Source organism: Callorhinus ursinus, unplaced genomic scaffold (assembly GCF_003265705.2).
Source record: "Callorhinus ursinus isolate GAN/ISIS: 27379988/994484 unplaced genomic scaffold, GSC_fseal_2.0 scaffold3, whole genome shotgun sequence".
In the NCBI taxonomy this organism is placed as follows: domain Eukaryota; kingdom Metazoa; phylum Chordata; class Mammalia; order Carnivora; family Otariidae; genus Callorhinus; species Callorhinus ursinus.
The window spans coordinates 52,361,216-52,379,392 of record NW_027397065.1 but is presented as its reverse complement, the minus strand read 5'-3'; the positions used below and the strand labels follow the sequence as shown (position 1 = coordinate 52,379,392).

Sequence of the window (18,177 nt, the reverse complement as noted above, 5' to 3'; positions counted from 1 at the left end):
GGACACTTTGTGTTTAAATTCCTCTGAGAACCTGGGTAGAATTCTCTCCTTCATCATCAGTTTAAGAGCTGCAGGGACCTGCAGAGTATCTTGTTTAAGCCACTCACTTTAGAGTTGGGAACTGAGGTAGAAATTAGACCCAGAGCCAGAAAAGAAAAGCAGAGAAGCTAGAAACACAAGTTCTTTTCCAGGAGGTGTAGGTATGGAGAGGATGACAGAATCTAAAGAACCAAGTCCCCCAGCCAGCTGACAGCAGAGCCACGAACAAAACATGTGGCACCGGCTCCCATTTTCATGTGTACATCCTTCCTTCTTCCTTCCCCCATTCACACATCATCCATCCTCTCAACTGTCATTGACTCAGCTGTACAACGCGCCACAGGACTAGGTGACCAAAGGTGACTAATGAAGAAAAGAGAGTGAAGAGGCATCTGAGGGTCCTAGTTTTGTTCCCTGAAATCACTTCATGGGATGAGGTGGAAGAAGGGACAGTCTGGAGCAGAGCTTCAGACATTCTGCATCTGAGGTACTCACAGGACCTCTAGGCTGAGAAGGAAGTAGATCTGTAGCCAGAGAAAAAAAAGTTGAGCCTTGCAAATACAGATTTAGAACCCCCAGTGGGCCACGAGGAATGGGTCCAAGTCCTAGGAGAAGCATTCAGACAAGAAGGCAAAGCAGCTGGGGAAGGGGAGTTTGTGAAGGAGCCAAAGAAACGTCAGCATTTCCCAGCAGGTGGGAGGGAGCAAAGGGGACTGGAAAGGCACAGTCTGGAAAGGCACAGACAAGGAGACCAAGGTGCCTCTGGGACAGCCACCTAACGTCACAAAAGTGAAAGGAGGCTTGGGTTTGGCAGCAAAGAACTGAACCCTCTTGGGTCTAACTGTGGAGGTGAAGGCCAGGTTCACGGCCCCCCAGGACAGGGGCTGCTGGAAATAAGATTCTACCTCTTCCCAGCAGAGAGGCGCCAACTGCCTGTGCCTTCGCCCTGGGATCTCTGACGGACTTTGAGGACAGCGGGCCCCACACCCAGTCGAGCCGCCGCCTATTACCCTCTGTGAGAGTCGCCGTAGCTACGTGAGATCTGTAACCTGTAGCGGTAGAAGGCCCCGTGCCTAACGTGGCACAGCTAGGGAGATGCCTTGTGGCCCAGCCCTTGCTGACACTGGGAGCCCATGCCAGCCTCACTCCAGGCCAGGACCACCGAGAACGCAAATGGTGCATGAGTTACAAAATGATGCCCCCTCTGGGAGGAAGAATTACAGAGGGGACTCCTTCCCCACGTCAGAGGCTTTGGGGAAGCTGGAATTTACCAATAGGATGCCCCTCTGCTGGCTGCCGTGGTGTCAGGGGATGCCTGCGTCATCATGAGGCTCTGGCCTGCATCCAGCAGAGCTGCACTCCTGGGCTTTACATAGGAGGCAATGGGCTGCCTGGGACCTGTTCCTAGATCGCTCCCTACCACTGGATCCACAGTGAGTGGACCTCTTAGATCCAAGCCTGTGGCCCACCCCTGTCCAAGGCACACCTGAAGTTGTCCTGGATTTTCAGACCTCAGGTCCCCCCACCAGGCAGTGCCCATAGCTTCAGCTTCCTGGTTCACCCTGGTGGGTGGTGTGGTCTGTTTGTGGCAAGAAAGTTCGTGGCTAGGTGCTCCTCTCAAATGCCCCTTGTGCAGGGTGAGAGACTCTGATGCCCACCTCTGCTCTGGGGAGCAGGCCTGAGGGCTCCTTCGGCAGAATCTTTCTTCTGTGCCCATGAAGTGTGCCCCGTCCAATCTGGCCACACAGGGGTGGACACAATACCACCATCGCTGAAGAGATGGGGGAAACATGAATCCTTCCTCAAACCACTACCACGAGGTGAATGTACTTCCTGACACAGAGCAGTGGGCACTTCCAAAGTAAGGGAAAGGCATGGCATTCATTTGCTTAGTCATTCAGACATGATGAGAACTGGCCGCACGGAGGGCCCTCCCCCGCCCAAAGCCAACGGCCTCCTCCCCCAACCCGGCAGTCCAGCGTCAGTTTGTGTTGGGGGCAGTGTGGTGGAGTAGGGAGGGTCCTGACTAGAAAATGGGGAAGGCACTAATTCACCAGGGCCTCAGTTTCCCAAGCTGTAAAATGGGAGGAGAAATTACCTCTTAGAAGCTGTAACATTCTATGGTCTTGCCTTTATCACTGGGGACCTAGACCTCCTTCAGCCCTAGAAGAAGCGACCTCAGCCACAACTCAGGAGTTTTTCTTTCCAAGATTCGAATGGAAGGCTCAGTAGGGCTGGCCGCTCATGCTATCGCTGAGCTGAGCTTTCAAAGGGGTCTGAGGAGCAAACACTCACTAAGCCGGTAGACAGATGCTATGTCAGTATGAGCAAGCGTGTGGAGGAAGCTGGCACACTCAGCTTTCCTGTCACTTCCCAGGACCCACAGAGAGCATCTTTCCTCGTCACTGAAAAAGGCGGAGCTCTTGTTCCTGCATTGAGACAAAAGACATGGACGCAGATCAGTGCAAGGCTCCAGACACAACCATTCTCTCTCCAGCCCAGGACACAGTGAAGGACAGAGAGAAGCCTCCGATGTGCTTGCCACAGCTGCAACCAGACTCCTCATCCCACTGTTGTACAATCTGTTTATCTCTGCTGCCCAGGGAGAAGAGCTCTGAGCACCCCATTCATGAAGAAACGAGCTATGTGGCTGCTGAACGGGTCACAGTGGGGATGAAAACACCCCTCCTGTTAAAACTCTATCTCCCGAGAAAAACAAAGCCCCTTCTCTTGACCCCTACCCTTTCTTTGAGACCACCTGGTTCCCATTTTTAATAGAGAAATACAAATTGACTGCCCCAAAGGTTAAGGGTTGAAAAGGGACCATGAAAAGATGTTTCTTTGTCGGGTTATTTCAAGAAAACACGAGGGACAGGTGACACAACCTAGAGAAGCAATGAAAAGAGTTTGACTATGATCAGAAGAAACTTTCACAACTGGTGACACCTGATTCCATGGCACAGAATGAGAGCATTATGTGGCATTCAGAGAGGGGATGGGAAGTGGGCAGAAGGAAGGCCAGGGGCTGGAAGAAATGACTGCAAATAATAGAGATCTAGAAGTGCCTCAGAAAACATTCAATCCAAAATTTACCTGAACAATTTTTAAGATCTCTTTCAGGTCTAAATAAAGTTGGGGGGGTGGAGAGTAACCTCAGGAACCAATCTTTTAACAAAAATAACTTGGAAGCCCAAGAGGTTACAATAGCTAATACTTGGAGCGGGGGAGTATGTTATGAATCAGACACCCTTATCTCCTTAATCTACACAATTACCCAATAAGGCAGGTACTATTCTTACTCCTTTTTACAGAGAATGAAACTGAGGCACAGAAAAATAAAGTTGGTAACTAGGAAGTGGTTAAGAAAAAAAAAAGCTTCTCTAGTTCAAGCAGAATTAAAGGAGGGGCGGGGATGGGATTGCCATGGTCTGCCACCTACATTTTGTCCTCATAACTCAGGTAAAGCCAGTGACGAGGAAAGCAGGAACTAATATGAACTACTTAAGATCACACCACTAATTAGTGACAGACCCGGCACGAGAGCTATGTCCTGACATCTGGTCCAGGACTCTTTCCAGGACAGTTATTGAGCCCACATATCTCTGGCCTGACTTCCAGATTCTCCCAGCACCAGCCATCCTCAAAAGAGCATCTAGTTGAAATCTACAACTAAGCTCATCTGAGAGAAGAAATCATTATAGTCATCATATGATTATATAAAATCATTATATGATTTCAAATTTCTGCAGAACATTTAAACTTTACAAAGCATTCCTGAATTTACTATTTCATTTCGTGACATGCTCAGAATGACACAGCTAGCAAGTGGTAAAGCTGAAACAGAAACTGATCTTCCACCTCTGTAGCCCATTTCCTCACAGCTGATCTGCTCATGTCCTGAGTCCCAGGTATGTAGAAAGAATCCAAGTTTGACAAATTACAATAGGGTGTTCCTAGCATGGAAATGGGGTTAGAATGGTAAGACTTCTAGAAATATGGCAGGCTGAGGTGCTCCACAGGAGCCACAAACAGACAAATCCTAGATAAAATGTGACAAGGATAAATATTTTAATACATTCTTTGACTTGAAAGAAAGAAAGGGAAATGCCTGGGAGCCAGAAACAAAAGGAGAAACCAAAGCCGAGTTGGTAAAACAACAGCAGATGGCCTGGGTTGGGGGTGGGGGAGGGTGGTTGCAGTTCTCAGCTGGGACCCTGGCCTCAGAGCTGGGGCTCACCCTGTAATGCCACCCAGGGACAGGACATGGGACTTTGGGTCTATGTGAAGCAGGGAAGCTGAACTGAGCTCCCTACATACCTTTGAGCTCCCTACAGCCTGACGTCAGCAAGAACTGCAGCTTCTGTGAAGAGGAGATGGGAAAACTCACCTACCAACAACACATTTTCCATCTGTCTGCGTCCCCAGAAAAAAAAAATCAAACACCTGGACTTACACCATTAGAAGGTGTGGGCTCTGAATTACACTGTACAGTGTAAGTACAATCAAAGAACTTTACATTAAAAAACCAGCCCTGGACCACTGAGTTCCTAAATTTCCAGGGAAAACAAAGGCCAAAACTGCTCTACTGGGATGTTTTCTTCAGTTGAAGCTTCATGCAAATACTCTTTGAAAGTCAGGGCAGGGCGTCTTTGTTGAAACTTCGGGGCAACCAGGTGGCTCAGTCGGTTAAGCATCCAACTCATGATTTCGGGTAGGTCATGATCTCATGGGTCATGGAATTGAGCCCCGAATCGGGCTCATGCCCAGTAGGGAACCTGCTTGAGTTTCTCTCCCTCTGCCCCTCCTCACACATGCACTCACACACTTGCACGTGCACACACTCTCTCTCTCAAATAAATAAATCTTTTTTAAAAAATTAAAATAAGAAAAAGTAAAATGTTGAAAATCCGTTCACATAACCAAACTACAAACACAAGAAAGGGAACTACTGACAATGAATACCAGCAGGTGCACAAGTAGGTAAATCAACACTACAAGAACTAGAAATAACAACAATCTAAAGATTAACTTATAATAAGCATGGTTAAAATGATGACATGAAAGACTGACTAGAAGCTACAGGGAGAATATGGAACCTGGTGAGCAGAAATAAGTATATGTGGGAAATAGCAAAATAGAAACTCTAGAAATGAAGACAAAGGCATGGACACTTAGAACTACATGAGTGAGTTCAGCAGCAGGTTGAGTCACAGCAGAGGAGAGAATTAGTGAAACTCAGACTGTTTGGAGGAAATCACCCAGAATGCACCTAGAGGGACAAAAAGATGAAAAATATAAAAGAACTGATTAGGCAAGACTGAAGCTAGAATGGCAAGTCCAACATACCTCTGTTAGGAATTCCAGAAGAGAGACTAAAAAGAATGAGAGAGAGGCAAATATTCAAAGGGAGAATGACTGAGAATTTTCCAGAATTGAAGAAAGACATGAGTCTTCAAACTGAAGAAGTACACCACATCCTAAGCAAAATAAATAAAAATAATATCATTTTCAACATGACTTCCATTTCTTTAGGTTTACCCTTCTCTTTGTGTTTTCTATTTCTCCTGATCCTTCTTTTGGGGTTCAGTAATCCATCACTTGACAGTTCAATTTACAGGATGAAAGAGTTAAACAGAAAGGATAAGGGCATAACTCAATGAAATAAAAACAAAGTAGAAGAAAATAATAAAGATAAATATGAAATTAGTGAAATAGAAAACAATGAAACAATAAAGATGGTCAACATAAGAAAAATTGTTTTTCTCTAGGGATTAATGAAATGGACAAAATCCTGGCAAAACAGATATGAAATTTTATACTAATAGTTATTTTCCGCTCCACTTTGAAGGTTATTCTACACTTAGCTAAATTATCATTCACAAGTATATTTTAAGTATATTTAAGACAAACAAGGAGTAAAGACTGAGAGTAGTTAAAACTCACAGATCTCCACTAAAATAACTACTAAAAGATACACAGTGGACATCTTGTGATAAATATGTAACAGAATATATCACATCTAGATATATCATCAGTAAGAACAACTTTTAAAAAAAAGAGAAAAAAAGCCGCCTACCTGCACAGAAATGGCTATGAGGCTAACAGCAAACTTCTTACCAGCAAAAATAGATGCCACAAGAAATGGAATTATCAAGAAGACAGAGATAAACAACATGAAGTAAAAAAAGGGATATAGGAAAAATAGAATTTTTCAAATTTCTAATACTATGAAATGCTGGCTTATCTCCTGTGTTCTTTTTTCTGGTATTGAGTGCATTAATTTTTCAACCTTGCTTATTTTTTAATTTACACATTTAAATATATAAATTTCCTTTAAATAACACTTTACTAAAATGAACCATATCTAACACAATGTGAATAAATCCTAAATTTACCATATCAACTGAAAAAAAGGGGCCAGTTACAGAAAAAAAAACGTGTAGGTACATTTTTAAATACACAAAACTCTTGTGTGTTTTTTTACAAATACCCATTTCTAAAATGTATCAATCAGAATGATGACTGGGAAGATACATACCAGCTTCAACTAGAGTCTGCCCCTGGGGTAAGAATCAGGATCACAGGATCAAAGAAGGAAGGAGTAATGGGGGTCTTCAGTTATATCTAAAGACATTTTTCCCCTCAACACACACACACACACACACACACACACACACAAAGATACACATATCAAATATTTTTTAAAAGCATAAAACTAAAGGAAAGGAAAGGTGTGGCATTCTGTCACCATCAGCAACTCTTAAATCTCTAAAGGCACTCTGGCCAAAACAAATACCATATCTATTCAGACAGAATGCCTGCCCCAAGTTTTAGCTGGTGTTGAAATATGAGCTGTAAATAAGGAAACCCACAACTTTGCTGCCGTGGAAAAAATGGGATCCTTTTCCCATGTGTCAGAGGCACAGACTAAATCTGACTCACAAAACAGCTTCTGAGAAATTTCACTCTCGATATACTGCCGATTTGGTTAAATAAATACAGATGGATGGATGGATGGTTGGATGGATGGATGGATGGATGGATGGATGGATGGATGGATGGATGGATGGATGGATGGACAGATGAACAGGAGGGAAGGTGGCTGGCTGAATGGATGGATGGATGGATGGATGGATGGATGGATGGATGGATGAGTGAATGAATGAATGATTAGTGAATGAATGAATCAATCAATCAATGAATACACTTTAAGGAGAAATATACTAACTAGCACAAGGACAGAGCCTGTGGGAAGAGGATGGAGACCAGCAAATGCAGGACTTTCTTCAGAAGCCTTATACCAAGTGAACACGGACTAAGAGTGACACCCAGTGGCCAGACCTCCTGCACAGCACACAGGATGATTCCCAGGACTCCACACCCTGGCTGTGCTTGTGGCCAGGTGGCTTGTGGGCTTTTTCTCTCATTGCTGTATTTTGGGGAGGTCCATGATCTAGAGAGTGCTGGGGGGGACGCGATGAGCCAGTTCCTCTCTCCCCTCCTTCTTCCACCTCTCCCTGTCTCCTGGCTCACTCTCCCCTTCCCTACGCAATGGGCAGTCTCTGGTGATGGGGTCCCACAGAAGACACTGTAGAAATAAGGAGAAGTTCTCATGCCCCCACTTCGACACAAGGGGTGGTGGTCTTCATGGCGAGAGTGTATCCCCTACAACTAAGCCGGCTAAAATATGATAATCAAATTAATCTAGTGGTATAAGTTACTGCGATTTGGGGCACGGTCTGAGGTACAGAAGTCTGAATATAGTTTATGAAATCTGACACCTGCACCCAATGTCCTATTAAGATTGCCTCTCAAAGATTACCACCCACGGCAGGAACAGCCATAGGAAGAGTTAATGCATATTGATCATACACACAAACACTGTGCCCGACACCATTCTAAGTGCTTTACATGTGTTAGTTCATGTCAACTCCTTACAATCCTATGGGCAAATACTAATGCCGTATGCATTTTACAGATGAGAAACCTGAGGCATACAGAGACCAGCTAACATGCCCAAGGTCGCTAAGCTGGTCAGCTAATGGAGACACACAATGTGCTTCCATGGCCATAAATGCCTTTCAGGCAGTCTGGCTCTGGAAGTCTGATTACTAAGCTACTCTGCCTCCTGATGACCAGGTACCTCCCAATGGCCACTGACCTCTCAATGACCAGTGACCTCCCAGGGGCCAATCCCAAAGGCCTTTCAGCAGGCAGCCCTGCTCTACCTCTCTGCAGTCCGCAACAGTGTTAACTGTCCCCCCACCCAACTCCTTTCCTTCCTCTCATGTGGCTCCTTTGTTCCTTTATCTCCTTTGCTACATTCTTTCTTCCTCTGCTCTGTAAGTTGTTCTTCCTCACCAAATCTCTGTCTCTTTATTCTTTCCCCCTCTTACCAGACATCAGCTGCCGATCTGTATGGCAGAAAAAGAACCCTAGATTTAACATCAGGACTCTGGAGTTCCAGACCCAAGGCCTGGGGCTCAGCCCTTTCACTCCTGGGATCCTCATTTGCCCCTGCGGTAAATGAGGGGGTGCTTTGAGCAGTGGTTCGCCCCTTGGTTGCCCATTAGCCCCACCTGGGGAGCTTTCATAACCATGGCTGCCAGGCCCCGCCCGCACCAATGAGATAGAACCTCTGGAGGCAGAACACGGGCGTCCAGATTTGTGAAGCTCCTGGAATCTCTAAATTCCTGCTGATTGGTCCTCAGCTGTGTCCTTCCTCCCCCCGCCCCCACCCCTTCCCAGGTATCAGCCTTGGTCTTCTCACTGGTGTCCTGCCTCCAGGTTCTCCCCTGTCTTCGCACACCTCACTTAAAGCCAGGATTCCAGTCTCATCATTCGTCACTCTTGCTCAGAGATGCTCAGTGGCTGAGTTGGCATTCTCTGCCATGTCACGGTCCCACTGACTTTTGCCACACCAATGCCCTCCTGGTAACCTGCCTCTCAACCAACACTAGTTATTCCTCACACAGCCCCTCACTTTCCTGCCTGTGATCGCTTTTCCCCATTTCCATCTGTTGAAATACCTTGCATCCTACAAAGTTGAACTCAGATATTGCCTATTTCACGAAAGTTCTCCTGACACCACTTTCCAGCTTATAAACTCCCGTTCACTTCATAATCTTCTAGGGGCTCGGCGATCGCCCTTCCTCCTTTAGAGTCACTTGAGTTCCCACATTTCTGTGTAGGGAAAATGACCTTCTGTCTCCTCCGCCTACAAAGGGCAGGGTTTAAAGGGAGCTTCTGACCGTGATCCACTCTCCTCGGTGGCTCTTTTGTACAAGGGAAGACATTCTAGTCTGCGTGTGCAGCGCCTTGGACAATCCTGGGGCCACATGTTCCCAGTGTCTCTGTGCTAGCAGCCAACTCTGTGTTCCCCCCGGGACTTTCAGGGCCCAGGCTTCGTCCTGTTTCCTATCCCCATGCAGGATGCCCACCCCGGAGAGACGGGGAAGGTGGCCCGCTCCAGGACATCCCAGAAGGCCCCTCTGCCATACTCACATTGGGGAATACGACTCAGGATCTATGCTCCTGGTGGGAACAAAGCCCACTTCTCCTGAGCGTGTTGACTTCCCAATGAACCACTGAAGCCCAGGTATGACAAAGCCGATGATCTCGATGCTTTCTCCCTGGTGAAAATTCAGCTCATCCTTTTCTTCCCTCTCATATTCCTTCCAGGCCTTACATTTTCCTCGACCTGTGGAGAAATAACATCCACGTCAACCAAATAACACAGAAACTGCTCTCGGTGTAATATGAAATGAAGGGTCCCCAGAATTTAGAATTTCGAGGACCAATAACATCATCTCCCCACCCCAGAAAAAGAAATTGGCAGGAATGACACAGGGTAACTGGCTTTTAATTTTGCCAAACTAGGACATTCAAAGAAAGGAACTACCATCCACTTTCACCATCACTTTACAAAAGAAAGGATGTTTTAACAAATGGAGGAAAGATCATCTCAGAATACCTAAAACTGAATAAAGTTCACTCGTGGGAAACTGGAAAGCTTACTATATTGCCTTACTGTGTCTGATTTGCCATTATCATGTAAATACTTCATCATGGTTAGCACAAATCCACAGACCACGGTGAGAAACATTGTGGGATCTCTCCATTTCCTTCCAGATCCTTTGGCTATGACCCTCAGTCTCCCCAACTGTAAAATGGGAATAGTAAAAATACTTGTCTCATAGATATTAGGAAAAGTCAAAGAGATTAAGTGTACCATGCCTCGTACCTAATCACCCTTCAAAAAATGTTAGCCTCCCATTACTGGTAAACAAAAAACTGCTCAGGCCTCAGAGGGATTTGGAAGACTCCCCTTCTGACTAGGGTCATTGCTCAGCTTGTTGAGTCGCCCAGCTAAGATCTAGTAATGACATATTTATGAGCTCTGTGCTGTCCAGTTTACAAAGTACATGTAAGCCTGTTTTCTCAGATCGTTCCAAGAGTCCTAAGGTTAGGTAGAGCAACCAACAGACTCCCCTTTTTGTAGGTTAGAAGGTGGAAGTACGGAGAAGGTCTGTGATTTGTCCAAGGAGCTGGGTTAACCAACTGCTGATTAACCCTTCTTCCCACTAATGCTGCTTTGCTAGAGATAGTGGCTTTTGTGTGTCTTGGTTTCCATGTTTGCTTTAGCTTCTCTGCTACAGCTACTGGCTTTATTTCTCCCCCTGACGTTTTCGATCAAGTTTCTATTGATTGTGTTCTCAAGAGGAGAAATTCCCACCACTTTGTAGGCTAATAGGATCTATAGCGTGTTAAACACTTGCAGTGTGAAAAAACTGTACTGAAAGGAATATATGTTCTAGATACTAGAAAACATTAAAGTTCATTTCCAGTAGATACATATGTACTTACAGATACATGTGTATATGTATGTATATGCACGGGTACCCACAAACATAGAGATTCACATAGAGATTCCCTAAAATATATGCATGTTTACATAATACATACTATTATATACATATTTCATTTATTTATTCAACAAATATTTACTGAGTATTTCCATCATGTGCCAGGCATTCCTACTCTTCCTAAATTCAAGACCAATTTCACAAAAGTTTAAGGGAAATTGAAAACGTTTTGACCCAAGATTGAACACAGGCAACCTGGAGGCCCCATGTGGCCCACGTTGGGCTTTTTAGTCACCTGATATATCATTAAATCCCCATGGTCCCCACCATTCCTTAACCTCTTCCACCCAGGCTCTCATGAATCTGTTTGTTCTGTCTGCCACAGTGAGCATTTGTACCAACAGCCCTGGATTGAGACCTCTCATCTCGAAGGAAGGAAACCCATGTTATAGACAGCAACTGGCTTCTCCATGTCCAGCCAGCAGCAGAGGCTAAGCAGGAATTCACATCAACTGACTCCAAACGTGCAGATAAAATTAGGAGGCAGGGCAGTATTATCTTCCTGACAACACTGTCTTCAACTCAGCCATACCGATCTGATAGGAGCCTGTCCAATCCCTCTTCCTGGAAAGGCCACAGCTTCCTGGATAATTCTTTAGGAACCATCTGCCAATGGAAACATGGGGTTTGCAAACACGATTTCAAAAAATGACAGCAGCGAGCAGAACAGTTCATTAAAATAACAACAATGGTAATGATCATAAGTATCATGGTTAGTACTCCTATTATAACAATGGCAAACATTTATTGAGAACTTACTTTGTATCAGGTGCTGTGAAAAGGAGAGGAGTTCAGCAGGCCTAAGATGTTTTCTGGCTCTAAATTAGTTTGCCAGTTAAATAACTAACAAGGGCTCTCTTTCCAATTCTCACTGTCAGATTCTCTGCCAGGGCGAACCACAGGGTCCACAGCCTGGGATCAGTGTATTGGCACTCTGGATGTTTGAGTTTACAAAAGCTTCAGGCCCAGATTCTCAAACTTAAGTATGGAATACATCCCCTTATATTCAAGGGGAGCTTATATAAAATGCAAATTCCTGAATCTAATCCCAAAAGAGTCTGAGGATGGCCAGGAGAGCTGAACTCGCAATAAATCCCCAGGTGATTCTGATACAAGTGGTCCCCAGTCCCCATATTGAGAAACACTGCATTTGAAGACCAGGCAGTAGGTTTCCTCTTAGGTACAATGTCCATCTGAAATTTTGAGTTGTCTCCGATTTCACCACATTGTGCAAATTTTGACTGTTAAAAAAATAAATAACAAAAGACCAAAAAAAAGCAAAACAAACACACACACACACACACACACACACACACACACACACACACGCCCAGATTTTGTTCCCTCCCTAGCACCGTAGATGTCCATATCTGCAGGCCTATCTACTCTGTTCTGTTCAGATCTCAGTCTGCTCTGGGACCCACGCCCAAGATGCAGTTGGCTACTCACTGGTGGAAAGGGAGCGGCAGAGGTTCCAGAGCTGACAGGGGCACCAGGCCCCGCTGACCCGTCACCAGGGACACGCCCTCCCACTCGGATTCGCCTTCAACTATCTTCACGGAGAGTAACTCCTTCTTGCAAAGCGTCAAATACTCCCCTTCCTTCTCAGCTGGCTGAGCCACGGAGCTCATGGCTCTGCAGAAGAAGTGGCCTGTAGATAATAAGAAAAGCCCCTCCAAGGAGTAGCAGTAGGTGGAAAGGGATTATCACACAATGTAACGTTTCTAACCAGAAGCCCGGCTACTTTTCTTCCTGGGAGTAAAGGACACCGCCAAGGGCGAGGCACCACAGAAAGTCTCTGTGATCCCAGAAAAACTAGACCAGGGTAAAAAAAACCCCGGGGAGGGAATTCACTTGAATTAGACACCATAAGCTCAGAGTAGTTTGTGAGAATAAAGTTTAATTGGGACTTCACCTTGAAAAAAAAAAATGAAACAAAACTTAACAAAAATGTATTTAACAGAACTTGAGTTACAACTGCAACCTTCTGCTTAAACTTAGGGCCAAAACAAAGAATAAATTTAGCTGATATGGGTGAATATAATTTCTCCAACTAGATCTTATAGTAGCACAGTATGAAATTCTTTCCTTCAATTGTGATTTGTGCAACGTGACCATAAACAGAATCCTTTTGCAAAATAGTCTATGCAGATCTGGCTCTTTCAATGTGCCTGTGATGTCATCTGTCATTAACTGGTTGGTTGTAGCCCAGATCCGATCCTTCCTTGTAAATAGTTTGGCCTATGCTCCAAGAAGTTCCCCAATACCATTTGCCTCCATCTCAGGAAATCTTGCAGGTTTTGCAAGATTTGCAATTTTATTTCACAATTAAATGATATCATATATTTAAAAAAGTGATTCTTACTCTTGGATGCATGTTAGAATTGCCTGGGCAACTTTCAAAAAATACCAAAGCCTGGCCCCTATCGCTGGAGATTAAACTGGCCCCGATGGAGCCCTGGCAAGGGCATCTTCCAAAAACTCCCCAAGGGGGCGCCTGGGTGGCTCAGTCGTTAAGCATCTGCCTTCGGCTCAGGTCATGATCCCAGGCTCCTGGGATCGAGCCGCATATCGGGCTCCCTGCTCCACGGGAAGCCTGCTTCTCCCTCTCCCACTCCCCCCTGCTTGTGTTCCCTCTCTCGCTGTGTCTCTCTCTGTCCAATAAAGAAATAAAATCTTTAAAAATAAATAAATAAAATAAAAATTAAATAAATAAATAAAAACTCCCCAAGGGGTTCTCACATCAGACAATCAGTGAGACTGACAAACATAGCTGTTCATGTGATATCAGTGTCGACCTGAGCGAGATGTTTGGAGTAATATTGTAACAGATGGGGTCATTTATGAATATTCTCACCTTTGAACATTTTTTTTGCCTCCCTTTGTATCCTAATTATTTCAGGGGCTCTGATAATAAATATCCAGATAAAAACCCATCCCACCCCCCCTCCATGCTCACCTTCCTGTATCAGGAGTCCCAGGTATATTGTCTCCAGGTGTTTCTCATCCACTGACACTTGGATCTCTGTATCTTCCACCAATCTGCAGTTGAGCCAGTACTTATGGTCAAAGAGGACATGTTCCAGACATGCAGACACATAGCCTAAGAGGTCAAGCCAACATGATTCCTTAACAACATGATTTCTGCCATTAGCTGAGCACAGAAAAGGGTGAGAAAGCTCCTTTCTGAAGTTCCCTCCCAGACCTTCGTCCCCAACCTGATCCCATTTAACTGGAATTAGAAGAACATAGAGAGGTAGCTAGAAAATTTCTAGAGTGAACTGATTCTTCTCAGCATCTGTAGGGAAACACAAGTCATTTTTTAAATGACATTTACTCCTTTCAGCCCATTATGGGTTTCCATAAATGCATAATGAGATGACCAAATCTAATTATCTTTTTCTAATACGTCCATAGAGGAATTTCCGAGATTCCAATTTGGACTCTGGGGGGGTCCTGGTCCCCCCCCTTAAAGTTTTCCTGACTTGAGGTTCAAATGCCTGTACCCTTGATGATGTAGTGGCTGGGGGGGTGTCTGCGACCCACAAAGGAGTTGGGATTCACTTTACCATCCCTTCTCTGATTCTCTCCATCATTCATGCCCAGCATGTTCTCCCTTGTTAAAACCAGACCAGATACTAAGCAAATTGCAATTATGGATAGTATTTCAAACATGCCTACAAATGTGAATTATTTGTGTTAACATTTTGCTTCTTTTGACTTCCTCTTTCTTAAGATGCAAAAACCTGTTTCTTTCCATTCTGACTCTGTTCTATCTACTTAGGCCTCATGTGCTTCTTGTACTTTAAGATGTACACAAATCACCTGGGGATCTTATTAAAATACAGATACTGGTTCAGTAGATCTGGGATGGGGCCTGGGTTTCTACTTTTCTAACAAGATCCGCATGGTGCTGATGCTGCTGGTCCATGGAGCACACTTTGAATTGAAGACGGGTCTCTATAAACAATCGTGGAAGGAGATGCACAGTGTGGTGAGCAGACAATCAACATAACCACGAGAGAAGTTCTACCCTCTAGCCAAGAGCTATCTTGACCCTCCACCCCTACACAGGGTCACTTCCTAGAAAACCCTGCAATCCGAGTCCCCTTTAGCAGATAACTCCCCCATCTCTTTCTTTGACTCTTTTCCAAAAACATGGGCTAAAGTATCCACAACTGTACTATTTTGAGCAGCTACTTTGATCTGACCCAAGACGGGTTTCTTTTTCTTTTTTAAACCATCATTCTGCATCTCTCACAGTCCTTCAAATTTAGTGATCACCCAGAACTGTTTACCAATGGATTGATTATTGAAGAAAGTAGTCTCTCCCTGAAAACAAAGTAATGTTGCACATTGCATTTGAGAGTAATAGTTAATATTCGCTTTAGATTTAGTTCTAAGCAGTTTGTGATATTTCAAAAGTTAACCATCCGTGTCAGGGCTCTACCTCTTTTAATTATCAGAGCCAGGCCAATTCCCTAATGTCAAGCCCTTACAAATTGGCTGAACCAAGATGTAGGTTCTCCTCCACCCACTTGCTCCATGTCATACCTAAGTTCAAGTAGGTGGAAAACTTCCAGATTTCCTCCATGGTCTTGAAGGTGATGAGGAACTGAGCCTTCTGGGACTGGATGCCCACCAACCTGGCTGAGAGGTCCTGGGTAAAGAGAACAGTGAGTCAGCCTGGGATGACCGCATCCTGTTAATAATCTCAGAGAAGTGCAAAATGCTTCATGTGATTTTCTTGATTGTAGCGCTGGGTTTTTTTACACCACAAAAAAAAAAAATAGAAAAAGAAATAAAAGGAAATAACCTAAATGTCCATCAATGGGAGACTGGTTAAAATGAATTCTGATTCATCCGTGCAATAGAATATTATGATATTATGCATCCATAAAAAAGAATGAGGAAATTCTTTGTGCACTGATACAGCCTTCAAATATACACTGCTAGATGTATAGCAGCAACAGAAAGGAACCAGGATGCAGAACTGTGTGCAAAGAACGCTACTTTTCGTGTGTGTTTTTTTTTTAAAGGTGTATGAGGGAAGCGGAAGGGTAAATAAGAGAAGGCACATTGGAAGCAAGAATCTATGTCTAATGATTATTTTTATAAAGCTGACAAACAGTAAAAGCAAATTACACAAAAACAAAAACCATCCATAGTCCCTCCTCCTAGAGCTCATCGGTGTTAACACTTTAGTGTATTAACTTTGAATCCTTTTTCCTATGCAGGAGTTTCCATGTAACTGTTTTTATATAAATAGAATCACATGACATAAATTGTTCTATAATCTTTTGAAACTAAACAATATTTCGGGAACCATCTCCCACGTCATTAAACAATTTACATTATTTTCAACAGTTACACATGTCACTATTACACTAACGTAATCCTTAGTTAGTATTTCCTATGGTTAGACGATTGAGTTATTTTCATTTACCATACTAAACAGTACTGTGATAAACGCCCTCAATCTTTGTACACATCTTCGATTGTTTTGACACAAATAATTCTGAGAAGGGCAGTTGGGAATGCAGATATCTACATTTCCAGTCCTAAAATGCAGGAGCCATACTGCCCTCGGGAAAGGCTGGGTGGTGCCAATTTGCATTGCTCCCCCCGCTCCCTTTTTTTAATACCTGAGAAAATAGGCCTGACCTACTGTACAGACTTGGTTTTCCCCTAAAATCTTTCTCTGTTGCTTGTCCAAGCTGCTAGAGTTGACTACAATGAGTGATGGTGAGAACATCCTTCCTCCCCCCAGGCCAGGTGCTGCGATCAAAGATCGAGCCCTGGAACGCTGCTCTGGGGGAACCCTGTGGAAAGAAGAGGAGAGAAAGAGAGGAAGGAAGAGAGGAAGAGCCCTTAGGTCAGCAAAGCCATAACTCCGGGGCTCTCCCATACCAGGCCCCAGGAGTCCCCAGAGCCTATTATCAGGGAAGGGGTTCTAGATAAAAACCGATTTCCAGGAGATTCATCAATTGACAGGCACTTCACCAATCTATGAACAATGCTTCATTTAACTCACAATAACCCTATGCAGAGAGTACAATTACACTATTTAATCCATTCTAAGATGCACTTTTACCACATTTAATTATTTCTGAAATAAAAGATAAGGAAGCATGGCATCCTACTTAATTGGCAGCATTTATTTCCCTTTCTTTGAGGTATATAAAATATTGCTGCATTTTATAATCAAACGGCATCTCAGCGTTAATAGAAAATGGCATTATCCATGTGTTAGAGTCAAGGAGGACCAGGCACGGACAGGTTAAGCAATTTGCCCCGGGTCACCCTGAGCGTAGGCAACGGCCCCACTGACTGGAGCCTAGATCCAGCTGACTCCAGGTCTCTGCTCCCACACACAAGCTGGCCCGGCTCAACCCTCAGCCCAGCAGACTACCTGGTTCAATCAAACCCAGCTCCTGTCCACGCCAAAAGTGCCTCAAATTTTAAAAAATGATGGTGCTAGTTAGCAGCTCATGCCTCCAAGTTTTTGAATTTTGGAAATTAAAAAAAACCCTACTATTTATAATTTATCTGCTATTTAGGAAGAACATGCCACCACCCAAAGTGCCAACCGACTTCTCCCAACAAACCAGTCTTTTTTTTTTACATGACAGATTAATAGAACACATTTCCCTTTTTAATTTGTATCAAATTAATTCAGAGACTGTAAAAATAACTAGAACATAATAGTTTATTACATGAAGTAATATTCTTTTTCTCCCCTCCAGTTGCAACAACTTTTAACCATTTCTGACTTTGGTTCTCCTCCTAAGGGGACACCTGGGTGGCTCAGTCAGTTATGCATCTGCCTTCAGCTGGGGTTGTGATCCCAGGGTCCTGGGATAGAGCCCTGCGTCAGGCTCCCTGCTTGGCAGGGAGCCTCTTTCTCCCTCTCCCTCTACCCGCCGCTCCTCCTGCTTGTGTTCCCTCTGTCAGATAAACGGATAAGTTCTTAAAAAAAAAAAAAAAAAGAATCTCTCCTAAACTGTAAATAATTTGTTCTTACCCTTCTTCCTTGGTTTAACAACTGAAGATACTAGCTACCCACTATGAAAGGAGGAACTGGTTTATTTACTTGATTGCCTTTTACTCCTCTCATTCTAAAATTTATAGTTATTAATTTTTGATTGGCAATTTGGGTACTTAAAAAAAAGTATACCTAGTGGTTACCAGTGGTGAGGGAAGGGGATGGGAG

The 18,177-nt window shown here is 44.1% G+C and overlaps 1 protein-coding gene across 4 annotated transcripts in view; it reads right to left on the bottom strand.

The window, feature by feature from the left end:
• The window catches only part of SH3TC2 (SH3 domain and tetratricopeptide repeats 2), a 51,599-nt gene that overhangs the window by 19,071 nt on the left and 14,351 nt on the right, over positions 1 to 18,177 (bottom strand). For all 4 annotated transcript variants that reach the window (XM_073890887.1, XM_073890888.1, XM_073890889.1 and 1 more), the window contains exons 4-9: positions 15,519 to 15,624; positions 13,924 to 14,067; positions 12,414 to 12,615; positions 11,497 to 11,570; positions 9,544 to 9,739; positions 2,335 to 2,468 (exon numbers count right to left, since the gene is read on the bottom strand). In XM_073890887.1, coding sequence (XP_073746988.1) covers positions 2,335 to 2,468; positions 9,544 to 9,739; positions 11,497 to 11,570; positions 12,414 to 12,615; positions 13,924 to 14,067; positions 15,519 to 15,624 — 856 coding nt within the window. The remainder of the gene's footprint in view (positions 1 to 2,334; positions 2,469 to 9,543; positions 9,740 to 11,496; positions 11,571 to 12,413; positions 12,616 to 13,923; positions 14,068 to 15,518; positions 15,625 to 18,177) is intronic.